This window comes from Dipodomys merriami, unplaced genomic scaffold (genome assembly GCF_024711535.1).
Source record: "Dipodomys merriami isolate MVZ:Mamm:240054 unplaced genomic scaffold, mDipMer1.0.p SCAF_1028, whole genome shotgun sequence".
NCBI lineage: Eukaryota > Metazoa > Chordata > Mammalia > Rodentia > Heteromyidae > Dipodomys > Dipodomys merriami.
Genome location: NW_027202303.1, coordinates 176,460 through 197,723, shown reverse-complemented (window position 1 = coordinate 197,723; position 21,264 = coordinate 176,460). Strand labels below are relative to the sequence as shown.

The 21,264-nt window shown below is 61.6% G+C and overlaps 1 protein-coding gene across 2 annotated transcripts in view; it reads left to right on the top strand.

Moving 5' to 3' along the window:
• Parvb (parvin beta) overlaps window positions 1-21,264 on the top strand; it is a 57,064-nt gene that overhangs the window by 15,587 nt on the left and 20,213 nt on the right. The window contains exons 2-7 of one of the 2 annotated variants that reach the window (XM_069995868.1): window positions 8,974-9,063; window positions 9,391-9,461; window positions 12,896-12,998; window positions 13,758-13,898; window positions 15,161-15,276; window positions 17,748-17,806. In XM_069995868.1, the coding sequence (XP_069851969.1) occupies window positions 8,974-9,063; window positions 9,391-9,461; window positions 12,896-12,998; window positions 13,758-13,898; window positions 15,161-15,276; window positions 17,748-17,806 (580 nt within the window). Of the gene's footprint in view, window positions 1-8,970; window positions 9,064-9,390; window positions 9,462-12,895; window positions 12,999-13,757; window positions 13,899-15,160; window positions 15,277-17,747; window positions 17,807-21,264 lie in introns of both variants that reach the window. The other variant, XM_069995858.1, reaches the window with a different exon arrangement.

The window sequence follows — 21,264 nt, the reverse complement described above, 5'->3', positions numbered from 1 at the left end:
TGCCCCGGCAGCACCTCCCGGCCAGTGAGTGGTTCGCCTGTCCATCTGTCTGTCTGGTCTCAGCATCTGGCCAGCCAGCCCAGGCCTCTCTGCTGGCACAGGGCTGGCCTTTCCCCGGTCAGGCCTGGGGTGGGGGGCAGGCGGGCTCTGCCTGGGGACACCGGGGACTTGTGTGGAGAGAAGGGAGGACCGGCGCCCTTTGATCTCTGGTCCTGTGCTTCCCCGTGAGGAGCCCCGCTGCCCTGCGTGGGCAGGCCTCTGCCTGGGCCCAGGCAGGCCCTGGGCTCTGCAGCACTTGGCCCATTGTGTCCTGTGGCCCCGCACGGAGCTCTTCCTGCTGGAGCCCGGGGTGGTATCACCTCATGCGTACCCTCCTAACAACTTCTACAGCTGGGGGAAGCCAAGCCCAGAAAGGCTATGCAACCTGCCTGAGGTCACACAGCCAGTGGGGACAGGAGGCAGGAGTGTACTCAGCACTCCTAACCTTTTTTTTTTTTCTTTGTTGGCCATGGGGCTTGAACTCTGGGCCTGGGCTATGTCCCTCAGCTCTTCAGCTCAAGGCGAGCACTCTACCATTTGAGCCACAGCGCCACTTCTGGTTTTCTGGTGGTTTATTGGAGATGAGTCTCACAGTCTTTCCTGCACAAGGTTGGCTTTGAACCGTGATCCTCAGATCTCAGCCTCCTGAGTAGCTAGGATGACAGGCGTGAGCCACCAGCCATTCCTAACCTTAAGTCAGTGTTAAACTCACCTGGCTGCCCTCTGGCCTGCTGGGGGCCGGCTGACTTTCCAGTAAAGGCCTGGGCCTGTACCCTGGGGGGGGCCTGCATGGGGGGGGCTGTGGGACAGGGTCTTAGGGGCGGGCTGGTGGGGGCGGGTCCTGCCTGGCATCTGTGATCTGTGCTCTGCCTTCATTCCTTGCTGGGGTTATTCTAGCCCCAGTTCTTACGCATGGGTCCAGAGCCCCAGCCCTCGGTCACGGACCCCCGTGCCTTCCCTCCGCGGTGGGGGGAGACGCCCAGCGCTCTGCTCCTCTGGGGGAGACTCACCCGGCCACTGAGAAGCCCTGCAGAAGCCGTGTGCGTGGACGTGAGTGACATTCCCGCCCACTGCCCTGACCCTCGCTCGGCCCCTGGAAGCCTGTGGATATCCAGGTGGGGACTCCCTTTGGGAAGTCCTGACACCCGTCCGTGGGCGTTGTGCTCCCCTGGGCTGCGTTGTTTGGTTTCGGGAGGCTGGAGCCAGAGCCCCGCAGGCCGCGTCTCTGGGAGGCGGCCCCTGACAGGAGCCGGGGCCCGGGCCCCCTGCCACCAGAGCCCCCTGGCACACGGCCTTTGCATCCAGGCTTTCCTGGAGTGGCCTAGCCATGAGGCCCTCTCCTTCCGAGCCTGGCGCCTCCCCTGCTGGCCCAGACACCCGTTCCAGGTCCAGTCCTGCACTTACCTGGCCTCTCACATGGGTGGACAGTCCTGTCTGGTTCTTGCCGGCCTCAGGACACTGCCCGACTTCGCTGTGTGGGCCCTGAGAGACCCCCCCCTTCCCTGGGCCCCATGGTCGCCGGCTGGCTGGGGCGGGCCCTAGGAGTCCATTCCTCCACCTGACTGGACGGCCGCCTTCAGGCCTCAGCCTCCCCAAGGGAAGGGTGGGGCTGGCCGTCCAGTGTCCCGGGGAACTGAGGCGCCCACAAAGCCTCCCGCTGCCGCCCATCATTCTCCAGGAGCATGTGCTGCCGGCAGAGCGGGCGGTGCCCACGAGAGGGCGCTGTGGCCCCAGTACTCCCTGCGCCCGCCCAGACAGGTGCTCAGAGGAGTCCATTTTTTTCCTAATGGTTTAATGATTTAATCTTCTTATTTTCTCAGCAGTGCGCGCTTTGGAGTTCCCTGGGTACGGGAGGGACTTGGCTGATCAGATTAATTAATACAAGTTAGTTCCACAGCCTGCAGCCCTGCTGCACTTCCTTGCTTTAGCAGGCCTCCTCCCTGTTCTTTGTGGAGCACAGGCCCCCTCCCCACGCGACCTGCTCCCGGAGGGGCCCCTCCCTGCCTGGTGGACATCACGCACATTTTGCCGGCAAAGGGCCTGGCTCACGTGCCCATAGCCGTGACTCGCGCGCAGGGAGTTTACCAGCGTGGTTGGTTTGGGTTTTGTGTGTGTGTGTGAGTACTGGGGCTTGAACTTGGAGCCTAGATTCTCCAGTTTCGTTTTTTGGTTTTTCCTTTTCTCAAGGTTATCATTCCTTGAGCCCCAGCTCCACTTCTGGCTTTTTTCTGGTTAACTGGAGATAGGAGTCTCACGGACTTAACTAACTAGGCTGGCTTTGGACTCGTGGTAGCTGGGATCACGGTCACAAGCCACTGCTGGCAACCTGGCTTGATGGTTGTCCCTTCGGTGTGTCCCCCCCCTCACCCCCCGCCCCCCCATGTGGTGCTCGCTCGCCAGCCTGTGATGAGGTCTCTTTGAAGCGCACTCACCGGCCGCAGCAGCTTGACAGGTCCTGAAAGCACGGGAGCAGAAACACCACCCCAGGACTTGCCAGGGATGGGGTCACTGCCCTGCAGGTGCAGGGACTGCTGGGGGTGCGTGGGGGGGGACTGTCAGAGAAAAGTGGAGGCGAACAGGGCGAGCTCTTTGGGGGAAGCAGGGGAAGTAGCGGGGCTGGCTGCAGGATGTGTGGTGGCTGCTGATCAGAGACGAGACAAAGCCAGCATGGACGGACAGCGGCCCCGCAGTCCCCGCTGGGTGGACGGGTGCTGCTGGGGTCCCCGCTCTGCTCCCGTGCGGCCTGACAGGCCGTTCCAGCCCTGGGACCCTGGTGAGGTGTCGGCAGGGGTCCTGGTGGAAAATTCCAGGCCTTCTGAGCAGATCAGGCCTGGTTTGTGGTGAGGCGGCCCTGTCACCGGTCCTGGTACGTGTCCCCGGCCACCAGGACAATGGCTCCATGCTGTGGCTGGGGCAGACTGCGGCTCTCGGATTGCGGTGCCATGAACCTCCATCCAGGTGCACCCCGACAGAGCGGTGACCCTAAATAGCACCGCGCCCACTCAGGCGCTGGTGGTCAGGGTGAGGCTGGGGTGAGGCCGGGGCCGGCGTCCAGGCACACACCCAATGACCGCCGGGAGCCGCCTGTGTGCCCTCGGCCGCCACTGCCGTCTCCCCCGCCACAGGCGGCCGGGCCCAGCCGGGCTGGGGTCCAGAGACAGGACATCCACAAGCGCAGACTCCGGCCAGAGGATGCCCGGTGGGGACACGGCATGAGCAAAGGCACTGAGGCCGGAACTGCTCGGTGGAGGGCAGGGAGGCTGGTTTAGTCAGAGGGAGACAGAGAAGGTTCTGGAAAGGCTGACTGGGCCAGACGGGCAGCAGCTCACCTGAACTGGCCGCAGTGGAGGGCAGGTGGGCTGTGGGGGGAGGGGACAGTTCATGGGCCAGTGTCCTGAAATGGCTTCATTTTGATTTTTTTATTTTTGGTACCAGTCCTGGGTGCTGTCCCTGGGGTTCTTTCGTGCATTCTTTTGTTCTTTTTTGTTCAAGGCCAGAGCTCTATCACTTGAGCCGCAGCTCCACTTCCGGCTCTTTGGTGACACTGGAGTTCAGAGTCTCACGGACTTTCCTGTCCAGGCTGTCTTCCACATGGATCCTCAGATCTCTGTCTTCTGAGTATCTGGGATTGCAGGTGTGAGCCGGCTACCGGCTCCAGGCACCAAGCACCATTGGATTGACTTTTAGAACCACTCACCAGAGCTGCTTGGTTGGTAAATTACTCCATACAGTTATAACTGCTGTGAAGAAATCACCCCTGGCTGTGGATGGGGGTGAGGGGTTGGAAAGTTTATTAAAAGCACCAGTGGCTCACGCCTGTCATCCTAGCTACTCAGGAGGCTGAGATCTGAGGATCGCAGTTCAAACCCAGCCCAGGAGTGGCGCTGTGGTTCACCTGGAAGAGCTCTAGCCTAGAGCAAAGGAGCTCAGGCACAGCACTCAGGCCCTGAGTTTAAGCCCCATATCTGACAATTTAAAAAAAAAGTCTTTTTTTGGGGGGGTGTCTGTTTGTAGGGCCTGAACTCTGGGCCTGGGCGCTGTCCCTCAGCTCTTCAGCTCAAGGCTAGCGCTCTAGCACTTGAGCCACAGCGCCACTTCTGGCTTTTTTCTTTTTGCTTAAGTAGTGCTGAGGAATCGAACCCAGGGCCTCAGGCATGCAAGGCAAGCGCTCTACCACTGAGCCACCTTCCCAGCCCCCCCCCAAAGTCTCTTGTTCTGCCACCCAGGTCTTGAGTGCAAGCCCCAGGACTGGCACAAAAAACTAAGAAAGAAAGAAGCTCCCATTTCTCCAGTGGTGCCCTGGCAAGCCTCTTTATGCAGAGCTGCCTTGGGGTCCTCCCCAGCGGGGCTGGGGTGCGGAGTCCCACAGTCGCTGTGTGGCTGAGGGACCCTGGCGGGTGGAGGTGGGTCTGGCTTCAAAAGAGCCACAAACGTGCCGTGAGGTTACTGGAGGCCCTGCTGCCGCCACGTGCTAACCCCCTCTGCCCTGGATGGAAGTAGGCCCCTGTGCCCTCAGGCAAGTTAGGGCCCTGTGTCCTGGATGGAGTTAAGGTCCTGTGCCCTGAATGGAGTTAGGGCCCTGTGTCCTGGATGGAGTTAGGGCCCTGTGTCCTGGATGGAGTTAAGGTCCTGTGTCCTGGATGGAGTTAGGGCCCTGTGCCCTGAATGGAGTTAGGGCCCTGTGTCCTGGATGGAGTTAGGGCCCTGTGCCCTGGATGGAGTTAGGGCCCTGTGTCCTGGATGGAGTTAAGGTCCTGTGCCCTGAATGGAGTTAGGGCCCTGTGCCCTGAATGGAGTTAGGGCCCTGTGCCCTGGATGGAGTTAGGGCCTCTGCCCTGGATGGAGTTAGGGCCCTGTGCCCTGGATGGAGTTAGGGCCCTTTGTCCTGGATGGAGTTAGGGCCCTGTGCCCTGGATGGAGTTAGGGCCCCTGTGCCCTGGATGGAGTTAGGGCCCTGTGCCCTGGATGGAGTTAGGGCCCCTGTGCCCTGGATGGAGTTAGGGCCCTGTGCCCTGGATGGAGTTAGGGCCCCTGTGCCCTGGATGGAGTTAGGGCCCTCTGCCCTGGATGGAGTTAGGGCCCCTCTGCCCTGGATGGAGTTAGGGCCCCTCTGCCCTGGATGGGGTTAGGGCCTCGGGCCCTGGATGGAGTTAGGGCCCCTCTGCCCTGGATGGAGTTAGGGCCCTGTGCCCTGGATGGAGTTAGGGCCCTGTGCCCTGGATGGAGTTAGGGCCCTGTGCCCTGGATGGAGTTAGGGCCTCGGGCCCTGGATGGAGTTAGGGCCCCTCTGCCCTGGATGGAGTTAGGGCCCCTCTGCCCTGGATGGGGTTAGGGCCCTGTGCCCTGGATGGAGTTAGGGCCCCTCTGCCCTGGATGGAGTTAGGGCCCTCTGCCCTGGATGGAGTTAGGGCCCTGTGCCCTGGATGGAGTTAGGGCCCCTGTGCCCTGGATGGAGTTAGGGCCCTGTGCCCTGGATGGAGTTAGGGCCTCGGGCCCTGGATGGAGTTAGGGCCCTGTGCCCTGGATGGAGTTAGGGCCCTGTGCCCTGGATGGAGTTAGGGCCCTGTGCCCTGGATGGAGTTAGGGCCCTGTGCCCTGGATGGAGTTAGGGCCCCTCTGCCCTGGATGGAGTTAGGGCCCCTCTGCCCTGGATGGAGTTAGGGCCCTGTGCCCTGGATGGGGTTAGGGCCCCTGTGCCCTGGATGGGGTTAGGGCCTCGGGCCCTGGGTGGGTTGAGGCCCCGGTGTTTGAGGTGGAGCCGGCCAGCTCCGGTATCTCTGGTCTTCTCTTTGATCTTCCTGTGATCTTGGTTCTTGGTGATGTGTCAGGGTGCGTGTCCACGCTGCACCCCTCTTTGCAGGAGCTAGGGCACAGTGCCCGTCCGCCCTCTGCCCATCACGATCCAGAAGCGATGGGCCTTTGTTCCCTTCCCGGCTCAGCTCTGTCCCGTTTCCCTGATAACGTCAAAGGAGACACAAAGCGGCCTCAAAGCCTTTCATTCTTTAGTTTTTCAAAGAGCCTGGGAATAAAGACAGACAGACTTGGGGCTGTACAAAGGGAAAGATGAAAAAGAATCAGAGCGGGGGAGGAGCGGGCTTGTCGGTGGTGGGGTGGTGCTGGGTGCTGAGTCCTCCCTCCCCGCCTCGTGCCGCCCGCCCCCAGTCAGGAGGGGTTGTGTGTGTGTGTGTGCATATGTATGTATGTATATATGTATGTGTGTGTATATGTATGTGTGTATGTGTGTATGTATGTGTATGTGTGTGTGTGTGTGTCCGTCTGTCTGTCTGTCTGGTCCTTTAAATCTCCCCTTGTCCTTGGGGGGAAGGAGTGGGCCCTGGCAGAACCCAGATTCTGCTATATTGGGAAACTGAGGCACAGAGCAGTGAAGGCCACGGTGGTGCCAGGCCAGCAGCTGGGTGCTGGGATCTCTGTGCTCACTCCGGTCTCCTCCAGGACTCTAGACCTACTGTGTGTGAGAAGGGGGTGGGGCGGGGGTCAGGAAGGAGAGGGCCGCAGGGGCCGGGGAGGCGCGCGCTGGGTGGGGACGCAGAGCATCCCGGGGGCTTCCCGACAGCAGGGTGTGGGCCCTGCCACCCCCACATGGGGGGGCTGAGGCCAGCGTGGCCCTCCCCCTCCCCGCACACAGCAGATGCTCAAGCAGAGCACAGGCTGGCAAGGATGCCAAAGGTCACATTGTGACCGAGTGGGGGACGTTGTCTCCCACCTGCTCCCCTCTCCCCTGCCCCCCACTTTCCTCTTCTCCTTCCCTCTTCCTGCCCCTTCTCTCCTTCCTCTTTGTCTCCTTCCTCTCTTCCTTCCCCCTCCTCCCCTTCCCCCTCCTCCTCTCTCCCGAGGGTGTTTCTCCCATTCAGCCCGGTGGGTTTGGGGGGGCTGGGGGGCCGGTCCTCAGTCCTGCACGGTGGGCCCGGTGTCCAGGGTGTTTCAGGGTACTCCTGCCATCCTGGATCCCGGGGGGCCAGGGCAGGAGGACTGGCGATGGAGGCCCTGGGGCGGGCCCAGCCTCGGCGGGAAGGCGGTGAGGGCCACCCCCGCTTTCTTCGTATTCTGGGCAAATCTACGTAGCCGTGCATGTTCGCCATTTTAAAGGCCGCCGCGCGGGGATAAAGCCAGGTTTTGTTCACAGCCGTGGCTGCCATCTGTTAGGCTGAGAAAGGAGAAGGAGGCGAGAGAGGAGGCCGGGCCGCACCAGCGCGGGTTCATTAGGAGACCCTGTGGGGTGGGGGCGCCTGGCTCGCGGTCTGGGGGGTCAGTGGGGGTCCGGAGGGTGCTGCATTGTCTGGGGTCCGGGCCGCACCAGCGCGGGTTCATTAGGAGACCCTGTGGGGTGGGGGCGCCTGGCTCGCGGTCTGGGGGCCGGGCCGCACCAGCACGGGTTCATTAGCAGACCCTGTGGGGTGGGGGTGCCTGGCTTGCGGTCTGGGGTCGGTGGGGGTCTGGAGGGCGCTGCATTGTCTGGGGGCGGGGTGGACGCATGGGGGGAGCAGGGAGGGCTAGCCAGGGCGTCTGCCCGGGTCTGCGCTTGGGTCTGGTCCTGGGGCGTGAGTGTCTGGTCTGGACGGGCGGGTCCGGCTTGGGTCTGGTCCTGGGGCGTGAGTGTCTGGTCTGGACGGGCGGGCGGGCGGGCGGGGCCGAGGTGAGGCTGGACACTCACTCCCGCACCCTCCCCGTCCCAGCATGCACCTCTGCTCCTGTTCGCTGCACTGCCAGCTTTGTCTGTGCGTGTGGCTCCATTCACCTGGCGTGGTCTCCTCAGGGCACACCCAGGCTGCAGCATTTATCAGAATTCCCTTCCCCTTTCAGGGCTAACCAGTATTCCACAGGCAGCGTCCACACATTCGGCTTCTTTGTCTCTGTCAGTAGATCCTGTGGTTATGTCTTCCTTTTGCCGATGTCGGAGGAGTGGGTGTCCTGGTGCCCTGCTGTCATTGTCCTTGTGAGGGACAGAGACCTGGCCGTCCCTAAGGGCGGGCTCAGAGCTGTGTCCTGGGAGCACCCCAGATGGGGTTGGAAGCTTCCAGAAGCCTGTAGAGGCCTCTGTGTCTTGGTCCATGTGTTCAGCAGGAGCAGAAGGGCAGGGCTGGTGGGGTTCAGGGAGAATCATAGAATGCCATGTTGGTTGGGAGGAACCCCGGAGGTTTTTCTGGGCAAACAGATTCAGGCGTGTTTGCTGAGCCGGTTGCGTCACGCCTATAACCAGAGGCTGAGATGTGAGGATCACAGTTCAGTGCCAGCCCAGGCAAGAATGTCTGTGATATCTCTACTTAACCACCAAAAAGCTGGAAGTGGAGCTGTGGATCAAGTGGTAGCATGCCAGTGTTGAGTAAAAAAGCTTAGGGACCATGCCCAGGCCCCGAGCTCAAGCGCTAGCACCAGCACACACAGACCAAAAAGAAAAGGAGTGTTTTTTTAAAAGCTGGAAATAGAGCCAGGTGCCGGTGGCTCACTCCTATAATCCTAGCTACTCAGGAGGCTGAGATCTGAGGATCGTGGTTCAAAGCCAGCCTGGGCAGGAAAGTCCGTGAGACTCTTATCTGCAATTTACCACCAGAAAATCAGAAGTGGTGCTGTAGTTCAAGTGGTAGAGCGCTCGCCTTGAGCTGAAGAGCTGCGGGACAGTGTCCAGGCCCTGAGTTCAAGTCCCACAACTGACAAAAAAAAACAAGCTGGAAGTGGTCTGGAGTGGGGAGCACAGGGGCAGCATGGTGATCCTGACGGTGTTCATATGTGACTTGGAGCCTGGCAGCGTGGGGCGGGGCTGGGCGGGGCTGGGGTGCAGCGGGAGAGGGGACGCTGACCAAGATACTTGGTCCTCACTGACCGGTTTGGGGAACGGAGACCCTTTATAGCGTTCACAGCCTTGGAGGCTGGTCCCTCCCTCCACCTGACTCCACCTCCCTCCTCTGTGCCCAGCAGTGAGCGACCTGCAGGAAGAAGGCAAGAGCGCCATCAACTCCCCGATGTCCCCGGCTGCAGTGGACGTCCACCCGGAAGACACCCAGCTTGGTACTGCCCGGCCGGCCTGGCCTTCCCGGGGCCCGTGGCTTGTGGTGGGACCCCACGGTGGACATTAAGGTTCAGGCCTAGGGGGTCATGTTTGAGGCTCACAGAGACGCCAGGCCTCCCTGACAGGTTTCTATCCTGGGAGTGCCCGTCCTGGGGCTTGAACTCAGGGCCTGGCACTATCCTTGAGCTGTTTTTGCTGAAGGCTGTGCTCTACCATTTGAGCCACGGCTCCACTTCTGGTTTGTGGCCTCCCGACCCTGCCGGGCTGTGTGGGGTCTCCGCGGCGGCTGGGCGGGAGGAGACCAGCTGTGGTCTTTGGTCCCGCAGAGGAGAATGAGGAGCGCACCATGATCGACCCCGTGTCCCGTGAGGACCCCAAGTTCAAGGAGCTGGTCAAGGTGAGGGCGTCTGGCACTGGGGCCTGTTCTGGGCCTTCGTACAGGGCGTGCGGTGCTGGATCCCCAGCCCGCCTGGAGTGGGGCGGGCTGCCAGCCTGGGCTGCTCATGGAGGAGGCCGACCCAGCCCTGGCACCTGGCCGTCTGGATCTGCTTTTCTGTTTTTTAACCAGATTGGGATTTGAACTCAAGACCCCACACTTGCCGTGCCTCTAGCTGATTTTGGCTTTTTGAAATTTTGATCGGTTGATATAGTGTGTGTGTGTGTGTGTGTGTGTGTGTGTGTGTGTGTGTGTGTGTGTGTGTGTGTGTGTGTGTGTGTGTGTGTGTGTGTGTGTGTGTGTGTGTGTGTGTGTGTGTGTGTGTGTGTGTGTGTGTGTGTGTGTGTCTTGGTCCTGGGACTTGAACTCTAGGCCTGGGTGCTGTCCCTGAGCTTTTTTGCCCAGGGCTGGTGTGCTCTACCTCTTGAGCCACAGCTCCACTTCTGGTTTTTCGGTGGATAATTAGAGATGAGAGTCTCCCAGACTTTCCTGCCTGGGCTGGCTTTGAACCTCGGTCCTCAGATCGCAGCCTCCTGCGTCTCTGGCATGACGGCGTGTGGGCCGCACTCTTACCTGTGGTGGGTCACTCTAGGAGGCTGAGTGGCCACAGACTGACCAGACAGAGCAGAGCACCTGCGGGGCGGGGCAGGGCGGGGGGCTCAGGCTCAGAGGCTCGGGCACCTCCGAGCGGACCACAGGCCGCCACCCCCCCCCCCCACCGGACACAGCTGCTCCCACCTTACAGTCCTGATTTTCTCCTCTCATTGCCTGGAAGAAAGTTGGCTGCAACGATGTGATTTCTGGCTGAAGTGGAGGCAGTGGAGTGGCCTATGTGACCAGCCTCCCTCCAGCCTCCAGCCTCCTGCCTCCCGCCTCCCTCCAGCCTCCTGCCTCTCCTGCCTCCCTCCAGCCTCCTGCCTCCCTCCAGCCTCCTGCCTCCCTCCAGCCTCCTGCCTCTCCTGCCTCCCTCCAGCCTCCTGCCTCCCTCCAGCCTCCTGCCTCTCCTGCCTCCCTCCAGCCTCCAGCCTCCTGCCTCCCTCCAGCCTCCTGCCTCTCCTGTCCCTGGCCTCCATCCTCCTCCAGCCTCCTGCCTCTCTGGCCTCCGTCAGCCTCCTGCCTCCTGCCTCCCTCCAGCCTCCTGCCTCCCTCCAGCCTCCTGCCTCTCCTGACCCTGGCCTCTATCGGCCTCCAGCCTCCTGCCTCTCCAGCCTCTGTCAGCCTCCTGGCCCCACCCCCAGCCCCTTTCCTCCCCTGCCTCCGCCTCTGGCTTCCTGCAGTGGGCCCACAGCCCCATGGCTTCCTCAGCCAGGACTCTGGACCTGATTAAAACGTAACTGTCACAGGTCCGGGGGACGGGCCGCAGGTCCCGATTCTATTTCAGAAGGATGGAGAGGAGCAGTGATTTTTTATTCAGTTTGAAGCAGGCTGGTGGACAGTCCGTGAGAGAGCGCGGTATGCGCATCACGAACACGTGTCAGGGGCATTGCCCGCAGCGTCAGCGTTGCGAATGAGCACGGCCCTGAAAATAATGGCCCAGGCATGAGTGTGCATGTGTGTGTGTGACTCCAGGGTCTTCTTTCCTGTGTGTGTGCATGTGTGTGTGTGTGACTCTGGGGTCTTCTTTCCTCTGTGTGTGTGTATGTGTGTGTGCATGTGAGGGGGGACTCCGGGGTCTTCTTTCCTGTGTGTGTGTGTGTGTGTGTGCATGTGTGTGTGTGTGCATGTGTGTGTGGGACTCCAGTGTCTTCTTTCCTGTGTGTGTGTGTGTGTGTGTGTGCGTGCGTGTGCATGTGGGGGGGGGACTCTGGGGTCTTCTTTCCTGTGTGTGTGTGGGGGGGGGGGACTCCAGGGTCTTCTTTCCTGTGTGTGTGTGTGAGTGTGCATGTGTGTGGGGGGGACTCTGAGGTCTTCTTTCCTGTGTGTGTGTGTGTGCATGTGCATGTGTGTGTGTGGGACTCTGGGGTCTTCTTTCCTCTGTGTGTGTGTGTGTGCGTGCATGCATGCATGCATGTGCATGTGTGTGTGTGGGACTCGGGTCTTTCCTGTGTGTGTGTGTGTGTGTGCGTGTGCATTGTGTGCATGTGTGTGTGTGTGTGGGACTTGGGTCTTTCCTCTGTGTATGTGTGTGTGCATTGTGTGCATGTGTGTGTGGGGGACTCTGGGGTCTTCTTTCCTCTGTGTGTGTGTGTGTGTGTGTGTGTGTGTGTGACTCTGGGGTCTTCTTTCCTCTGTGTGTGTGTGTGCATGTGTGTGTGTGTGTGTATGTGTGTGTGGGACTCTGGGGTCTTCTTTCCTCTGTGTGTGTGTGTGTGTGTGTGTACATGTGTGTGTGGGACTCCGGGGTCTTCTTTCCTCTGTGTGTGTGTGTGTGTGTGTGTGTGTATGTGTGTGTGGGACTCTGGGGTCTTCTTTCCTCTGTGTGTGTGTGCGTGTGTGTGTGTGTGTGTGTGCATGTGTGTGTGGGACTCTGGAGTCTTCTTTCCTCTGTGTGTGTGTGTGTGTGTGTGTGCATGTGTGCATGTGTGTGTGTGGGACTCCGGGGTCTTCTTTCCTCTGTGTGTGTGTGTGTGTGTGTGTGTGCATGTGTGTGTGGGACTCCGGGGTCTTCTTTCCTGTTGGACAGCAGCACTCATGTCCAGGGGGTCCACGACCCCTTGCCCCAAGCACCCCCACTGCCCATCATCCCAGGAGGAAGAGCAGGGTACAGCTGTTCTCACCAGGGCTCCTGGGGGTCTCCTGGGGGTCACCCACTCCTGATTTGGTATAGACTGAGGGACACTTGTCCTGTGGCCACCAGGCTACGTGGGGACTGTCACAGTGATGGCAGATGTGCTGCTCATGGCCTGTCCCCACGCCTGTCTGCCTGTCCTCATGACCGTCCTCCTGTCCCCACGCCCTCCCTCCTGTCCCCATGTCCTCTCTCCCATCCCTACGCCCTCCCTCCTGTCCCCACGCCCGCCCTCCCGTCCCCATGTCCTCCCTCCTGTCCCCACGTCCTCTCTCCCATCCCCACGTCCTCCCTCCTGTCCCCACGCCCTCTCTCCCATCCCCACGCCCTCCCTCCCGTCCCCACGTCCTCTCTCCCGTCCCCATGTCCTCCCTCCTGTCCCCACGTCCTCTCTCCCATCCCCACGCCCTCCCTCCCGTCCCCACGTCCTCTCTCCCATCCCCATGTCCTCCCTCCCGTCCCCACATCCTCTCTCCCGTCCCCATGTCCTCCCTCCTGTCCCCACGCCCTCCCTCCCATCCCCACGTCCTCCCTCCTGTCCCCACGCCCTCCCTCCCATCCCCACGTCCTCCCTCCCATCCCCACGTCCTCCCTCCTGTCCCCACGCCCTCTCTCCCGTCCCCACGCCCTCCCTCCTGCCACGTGGCCCATGCCTGGCTCCACGCAGACCCTGCTGGACTGGATCAATGACGTGCTAGCGGAGGAGAGGATCATCGTGAAGCAGCTGGAGGAGGACCTGTATGACGGGCAGGTGCTCCAGAAGCTCCTGGGTGAGTGTCCTGCGGCCCTCGGGCCTCCTTCCCCTCGGCCGCCCCAGCACACCTGCGGGCACAGAGCGGTGTGTGGGACGAGGAATCTTTAGGAGCTGTGGATCCAGTTGTGGTCCAGCCTGCCGGCCCAGTGGGCTCTCAGAACCCATGCCCGGCCCTGCCAAGGACCAAGGCCTGAGCTCACCTCACCTGTACCCGGAAGGGATGAGCTCTGGAATGAATGAATGAATGAGGGGAGGGCTCAGGGATGAATGAATGGATGAAGGGGGAGGGAGGGGCTGGGGGTGTGTGAATGAAAAGGACTCTGAGCGCAGCCCAGCCTGGCAGCGTGCTCTGGGCGCCTGGCTCTGCTCCAAGCACCTTCCAGGGGTGACACGTCTGTCGCCTAGCCTTTTCGGGCCGTGTGGGGGACACTGTGGAGTCAGGATTCACCCCGCAGGCGCTGTCTTGGTGGCCTGGGGCTGCTCTTCCTGTCCCCCACTGCTGCCCGCCTGATGCTGGGGGCTGGGGCTGGGGCTGGGGGGCGGCTGGCGCCTCTCCTAAGCCATGGGCCGAGGGTGGGAGGCGGTCCTAGGCCCAGCCCGGCTGGACACCCGTGCTGCCCATGCCCTGGGGCTCTGGTCGAATGCTGTGGTTCTCTTGGAAACGGCTCCAGTTCTCCTTGCTGCATCTAAGACCTTGGTGGTTGTGGCATCGATCTCTAACCCCAGGGGGCCCCCTGGGGTGTCCTCACCCCCCCCACCCCCGTCCTTCTTGCAGAAAAGCTGGCGGATTGCAAGCTGAACGTGGCCGAGGTGACCCAGTCTGAGATAGGACAGAAGCAGAAGCTACAGACGGTACTGGAAGCCGTGCAGGACCTGCTGCGGCCCCACGGCTGGGCCCTGCGCTGGAGCGTGGACTGTGAGAGCTGGGGGTCACTCATCCGTCACCGAGGGCAGCCGTGGGGAGGGGGGACGGCGAGCAAGCGCCACTGCAGGGACTGTCACCTGCCGTGTCCCCCGGGGTGCGGGGCAGGGCAGGGAGGGTTCCACAGGTGCCAAGCCCAGGCGAGCTGCGTCACCAGTGACCGCCAGCCTCGGGATCAGAGAGGCGCCCAGCCCAGGCGAGCTGCGTCACCGGTGACCGCCAGCCTCGGGATCAGAGAGGCGCCCAGCCCAGGCGAGCTGCGTCACTGGGGATCAGAGAGGCGCCCAGCCCAGGCGAGCTGCGTCACTCGGGATCAGAGAGGCGCCCAGCCCAGGCGAGCTGCGTCGCTGCGGCATCACACTCCAGCTCTGACACTGCACAGGGAGAGGCGGGCTGTTCTCAGCCCCCCCTCCACTGACCGCACAGGGCTGTTGCTGGCCTTGAGGAGCTTAGGGGTCCTGGGGCTGAGTTCTGGGCCGTGGGGCAGGGACCTGGCTCGACCCCGATTCCTTGGCATGAGACCTTGGGTGGACCTAGCCTGCCTTCCTGGATTATGGGGCCAGGAGTGGGGTAGTGAGGGCCTTGTAAACTAAAGCTCTGCCCAGGGGTGCTGGGGCTTGAACTCTGGGCCTGGGCACTGTCCCCGAGCTTTTTCACACAAGGCTGGCCTTCTCCTACTTGAACCACAGCTCCGCTTCGGCTTTTAGCTAGTTAATGGGAGATAAGAGTCTCGATGACTTTCCTGCCTGGACTGACTTTGAGTCACCGTCCTCAGATCTCAGCCTTCATAGTGGCTGGGATTGCAGGCATGAGCCACCGGCACCTGTGTGCTGCTGCTGATAGACCCTAGGATGGCGTGTTCGGAGGGGGGGGCAGGGGGGGTGGGAAGCAGCCAGGGCCAACCTGGTGGTGCGGGGGTTAACACCTGGCATCTCTGTGCAGGGGTCACCCTCATCCACCAACCGGAGTGGGAGGTGGGGGGCTGATTGCTCAGCGTCAGACCCAGTGTCCCATCATTGTGACAGGCACTCGGCCACAACCCGTCCTTCCCTCTTTGGCCCCCACTTTCCAGCTCTTAAAAAAGCACGATGCTTTTAAACGTGATTGCACAAGTCACCTTTGCCCCACAGAGCAACATTAGAAGCTAGAAATAGATTCAGGGGTCAGCGGGCCGGCCTTCTCCGTCCTGGCCTCTGGGGCTGCCCTGCGTCCAGGAGATCTTGCCTGATGCACCCTTGTCCTTCTCCTGCTCCCAGCCGTCCACGGGAAGAACCTGGTGTCCATCCTGCACCTGCTGGTGGCCCTGGCCATGCACTTCCGGGCGCCAATCCGCCTCCCGGAGAGAGTGGCAGTGCAGGTGGTGGTGGTGCGGGTGAGTGCCCGGGCGCGCCCGTGGGGACAGACGGACAGACGGCCTTCTCCTCCTGTTACTTCTTTCCCTCCCCCTCCCCTTCCCAAGAGCCTACCTTCGTTTTTCCCTCTTGCAATTTATAGCTCGCCCTGGCTTCCAGATAAACGGCGGAGCGGGGACAATAGCACTGATTTTCTGAGGCTGGAGAGTTGAGGTTTCATTTCCCAGGGTTTTGAAAAGAAGGCTCGTGTCTTTCCAACTTGAGCGTCTCATTCCTCACCGGAGGGGCTGAGAGCCCCAGGATGAGATGCACCCCAAATTAAAGGCTCTTACCGAGAGCCCCAGGCTCCGTGAACTCTCTTTTTTGAGGTTCATCTCTCTTGATGTGCGGGAGGAGTGGAGCCAGGACATGGGGTTGACTGATGCGGCAGAAGTAGGTCTGCCTCCATCAGCCTTTCTCCTCACCTCGAGGCATGGGGGGGCTCTGCACCCCGGGTTCCTGGGGCAGTTTTACCAGCAGGCAAACAGATGCCACACCTGGCCTCGGCACGGGGACGCAGGCCCCGCCTCCCCGGCCTCCCCGGCCGGTGGCTGAGCTTGCGCCAGGAGGCTGGATGTGTGTTTTACTGGAAGCATCTGGCCGCAGCCTTCCTGTGGGTTCTGAGTGTCCCAGTGCTGTGGTCTCCGTGGCCTGGGAAGGCCCTGGCTGGGCTGTGTTCTGAGGCCGCGCTGACTCCTCTGTGACCTGGCAGGAAGGCCCTTTCCTGCACCAGGCCGTGTGGCCAGTCATTCCTCCATCCTCCTGGGGAGTATGTGTGTGTGTGTGTGTGTGTGTGTGTGTGTGTAGTGTGTGTGTGTGTGTGTATGTAGTGTGTGTGTGTGTAGTGTGTAGTGTGTGTGTAGTGTGTGTGTGTGTAGTGTGTGTGTGTAGTATGTGTGTGTGTAGTGTGTGTGTGTAGTGTGTGTGTAGTGTGTGTGTGTAGTGTGTAGTGTGTGTGTGTAGTATGTGTGTAGTGTGTGTATGTGTCTGTGTATGTGTGTGTGTGTAGTGTGTGTGTGTAGTGTGTGTGTAGTGTGTGTGTAGTGTGTGTGTAGTGTGTGTGTGTAGTGTGTGTGTGTAGTGTGTGTGTAGTGTGTGTATGTGTCTGTGTGTGTGTGTGTGTGTAGTGTGTGTGTGTAGTGTGTGTGTGTGTAGTGTGTGTGTAGTGTGTGTATGTGTCTGTGTGTGTGTGTGTGTAGTGTGTGTGTGTGTAGTGTGTGTGTGTGTGTAGTGTGTGTGTAGTATGTGTGTAGTGTGTGTATGTGTCTGTGTATGTGTCTCTGTGTGTGTGTGTGTGTGTGTATGTGTGTGTGTATGTCTGTGTCTGTGTGTGTATGTGATCCTGGGTGGCAACACGGGCCCTGGGGCCGGTTCCCAGGCAGCCAGCCGGGAGAGGACATGTGGGAACTCGGGTTCCTGAACCCCCTGTGTGCAGGCCCAGGGAATGGGGGATTTCCTTTCAGCTTGGAGTTGGGGCCAAGATCATCTCTGGGCTTGTGTGGAAAGTCAGCCTGCCCCTCAAGCTCTTTCCGGCTCTCTCCGCCTCTCTTGACCAGGTCACCGGATTCCTTAGGCCTTATCCCTAGGAGAAGGAAGCCAGGAGGGAGGGGCTGGCCAGCCTGAACCCGGGGAGGGGGGGGTTCAGAGCTGCCCGCCCCCAGCCTGGCCTGCCTCCCCCTGCCCCGGGGGCCAGCTGCCTGGTCCGAGCCCGGGAAACGAGGCAGGGAGTTTTGGTGGATGGATGGTTGAAGGCCACGTCCGTCCCAGCGTGGCCGCGGTGGGTGGTGATTTCACAGTGCTGTGGTGATCCCCCTGTGGCACTTCAAATGCATGGCGAACCTTGACCCTTGTGCCGCGAGAAGTGTGTCTGTGGGTTCTTCCTCTGGGCTTTGCTCCATCAGGACTGGGGCCCTGAGCGGGTGTTTGCGCCCGGTGATCATTTTCCACGAGTTCTCCCTGCGGGTCCCCAGCCCAGTCAGTGGGGGGAGGGGAGGAGGCCCACCCCCATCCTGGGCAGCGTCTGTGGGAGGCTCCCTCACGGGCTGCGGCGGCGGCGGCTTCGCTGAGCTCCCAGGGGGCGTGGACCGTCCCAGGCCCCGTGACCTTGGTCTGTTCCCGTGTCTCCTGTGAGAGGTGCTGGTCACTGCCGGTGTGGCCTCGCCGTGGCTGGGTTTGGGGGGAACCCGTCCACTCCCATGTCAGTGAATTGTCTCCCTGCGTCTCCCCTGGGGAGTGGGAGAAGGGGGAAGGGTGGGGGGCTGGTCCCGGGTGCTGAGCGGGTCTTCCCGGGGCAGGCACCGGGCACGCCTTCCCCGTCTCAAAGGGACTCCAGCCCCAGGACCTCTGTGCCAGCCCCCCCCCCCGCCCTGGCCAGCCCGCCCGTGACCCCTGCATCCTCACGGCTGCCCTGCAGGTGTGTCTGGGTGTTTATCTGTGTTTTTGGGGTTTTCAGAAGCGGGAAGGCCTCCTGCATTCCAGCCACGTCTCAGAGGAGCTGACCACAACCACAGAGTGAGTGAACCCCTGCCCCGGGCCGTGGGCTGCCCCAGCAAGGCCGTGGGGGTGGGACGGGCCCCGGGGCGGCCTGCCCCTGGGACCCCTTAATCTTAAATGCGCTTTCACGGGCCACTCCCCGCACCCGGCTCTCCTTCCTTCTGGGGCGCTCTCGCTCTCTCTGTCTCTCCGTCTCTCTGTCTCTGCCTCCCTTCTCTCTCTCTGTCTCTCCCTCTCTGTCTGTCTGTCTGTCTCTCTCTATGTCTCTCCCTCTCCCTCTCTCTGTTTCCACATTAGAACCGAGCAACTTTCCAAGGCGTTTTGGTTGGGTACCTGTGCAGGGGAGGGGCCGTGCGGTCAGGTGGGCGGGAGGGGTGCGCCCAGCACGGCGACCCAGTGCTGCCGTCCCTCCCCTTGGCTGGCTACCTCACACTTTCCAGAACTTTCCAACTAGAACTTTTCTTTGGCAGACATCACTAAGCCAGCATCTCTGGTCTGTTAGGAAAAGCCGGGGCACGTCTTTTTTAGTTAGTTCTTTTTTAAAGACATTTAAAAAACTGCACTCCTCTTGAAATCAGCACAGCCGCGGGCATATTGTGTGGCTTCTGGAGCCGTCAGGACACCCCTAAAGGGGTGAGATGTCTGCTGATGAAACCCACTTCAGAGGAGGCATGGCCGTGGTCTCCGCCGAGCCCCTAGCTCCAGCCAGGGCTTAATGACGGGGTTCTGAAACCCTGTGAGGCCTTTCACACACAGGCCGACCCAGACACCAGCCACGCGGGTGCACGCATGTGCATGCTGCCTGGAGCTGTGGAGTGGCCCTGGGGCCAGCAGAGGCACTGGTACGGCCTCACAGCCCCCACAGTCCCAGGAGTGCACAGTCCTCCCCCAGCCCACGAGTGCACAGTCCTCCACAGCCCACGAGTGCACAGTCCTCCACAGCCCCACGAGTGCACAGTCCTCCACAGCCCACGAGTGCACAGTCCTCCACAGCCCAGGAGTGCACAGTCCTCCACAGCCCACGAGTGCACAGTCCTCCACAGCCCACGAGTGCACAGTCCTCCACAGCCCACGAGTGTACAGTCCTCCACAGCCCACGAGTGCACAGTCCTCCACAGCCCACGAGTGCACAGTCCTCCACAGCCCATGAGTGCACAGTCCTCCACAGCCCACGAGTGCACAGTCCTCCACAGCCCAGGAGTGCACAGTCCTCCACAGCCCCAGGAGTGCACAGTCCTCCACAGCCCACGAGTGCACAGTCCTCCACAGCCCACGAGTGCACAGTCCTCCACAGTCCCAGGAGTGCACAGTCCTCCACAGCCCACGAGTGCACAGTCCTCCACAGCCCCAGGAGTGCACAGTCCTCCACAGCCCACGAGTGCACAGTCCTCCACAGCCCACGAGTGCACAGTCCTCCCACAGCCCACGAGTGCACAGTCCTCCCACAGCCCACGAGTGCACAGTCCTCCCACAGCCCACGAGTGCACAGTCCTCCACAGCCCCAGGAGTGCACAGTCCTCCACAGCCCACGAGTGCACAGTCCTCCACAGCCCCAGGAGTGCACAGTCCTCCACAGCCCACGAGTGCATAGTCCTCCCACAGCCCACGAGTGCACAGTCCTCCACAGCCCCAGGAGTGCACAGTCCTCCCCAGCCCACGAGTGCACAGTCCTCCACAGCCCACGAGTGCACAGTCCTCCACAGCCCACGAGTGCACAGTCCTCCACAGCCCACGAGTGCACAGTACTCCACAGCCCACGAGTGCACAGTCCTCCCCCACAGCCCACGAGTGCACAGTCCTCCCCCAGCCCACGAGTGCACAGTCCTCCACAGCCCCAGGAGTGCACAGTCCTCCACAGCCCACGAGTGCACAGTCCTCCACAGCCCCAGGAGTGCACAGTCCTCCACAGCCCACGAGTGCACAGTCCTCCACAGCCCCAGGAGTGCACAGTCCTCCACAGCCCACGAGTGCACAGTCCTCCACAGCCCACGAGTGCACAGTCCTCCACAGCCCACGAGTGCACAGTCCTCCCCCACAGCCCCAGGAGTGCACAGTCCTCCCACAGCCCACGAGTGCACAGTCCTCCCACAGCCCACGAGTGCACAGTCCTCCACAGCCCCAGGAGTGCACAGTCCTCCACAGCCCACGAGTGCACAGTCCTCCACAGCCCACGAGTGCACAGTCCTCCCCCAGCCCCAGGAGTGCACAGTCCTCCACAGCCCACGAGTGCACAGTCCTCCACAGCCCACGAGTGCACAGTCCTCCACAGCCCACGAGTGCACAGTCCTCCACAGCCCACGAGTGCACAGTCCTCCACAGCCCACGAGTGCACAGTCCTCCACAGCCCACGAGTGCACAGTCCTCCACAGCCCACAAGTGCACAGTCCTCCACAGCCCACGAGTGCACAGTCCTCCACAGTCCCAGGAGTGCACAGTCCTCCACAGCCCACGAGTGCACAGTCCTCCACAGCCCACGAGTGCACAGTCCTCCACAGCCCCAGGAGTGCACAGTCCTCCCTGAGCCCACGAGTGCACAGTCCTCCACAGCCCACGAGTGCACAGTCCTCCACAGCCCACGAGTGCACAGTCCTCCACAGCCCACGAGTGTACAGTCCTCCACAGCCCACGAGTGCACAGTCCTCCACAGCCCCAGGAGTGCACAGTCCTCCACAGCCCACGAGTGCACAGTCCTCCACAGCCCACAAGTGCACAGTCCTCCACAGCCCACGAGTGCACAGTCCTCCACAGCCCACGAGTGCACAGTCCTCCACAGCCCACGAGTGCACAGTCCTCCACAGCCCACGAGTGCACAGTCCTCCACAGTCCCAGGAGTGCACAGTCCTCTACAGCCCACGAGTGCACAGTCCTCCACAGCCCCAGGAGTGCACAGTCCTCCCTGAGCCCACGAGTGCACAGTCCTCCACAGCCCACGAGTGCACAGGGCTCCACAGCCCACGAGTGCACAGTCCTCCACAGCCCACGAGTGCACAGTCCTCCACAGCCCACGAGTGCACAGTCCTCCACAGCCCAGGAGTGCACAGTCCTCCACAGCCCACGAGTGCACAGTCCTCCACAGCCCCAGGAGTGCACAGTCCTCCACAGCCCCAGGAGTGCACAGTCCTCCACAGCCCACGAGTGCACAGGGCTCCTCTTTCCCTACTCCCCTCCCCCACAGTCCCTAGGGAGCCCCAGGCCTTGTCCTGGAGGGCGGAGGACCACTGTGGGGTAGATGATGGTCTCTGCCCGCACGGCTGGTACCCAGCAGCAGGGGGAGCAGCGGAGGGGATCTGGGGTACAGGTGGGCGGGGTGGGCCCTTGCTTGTCTATACCCAGGAAACCACCTGGGTCATTTCACCAGCCTCTGATGATGGTGCCACTGGGCTGGGAGGGGGCACTTTGCTCTTGGGCTGGTCTAAGTGGGACCCCGCCACCCCTTGTCACCACCAGGCTTGTCCCAGGCCGCCAGGGAGTGGGTG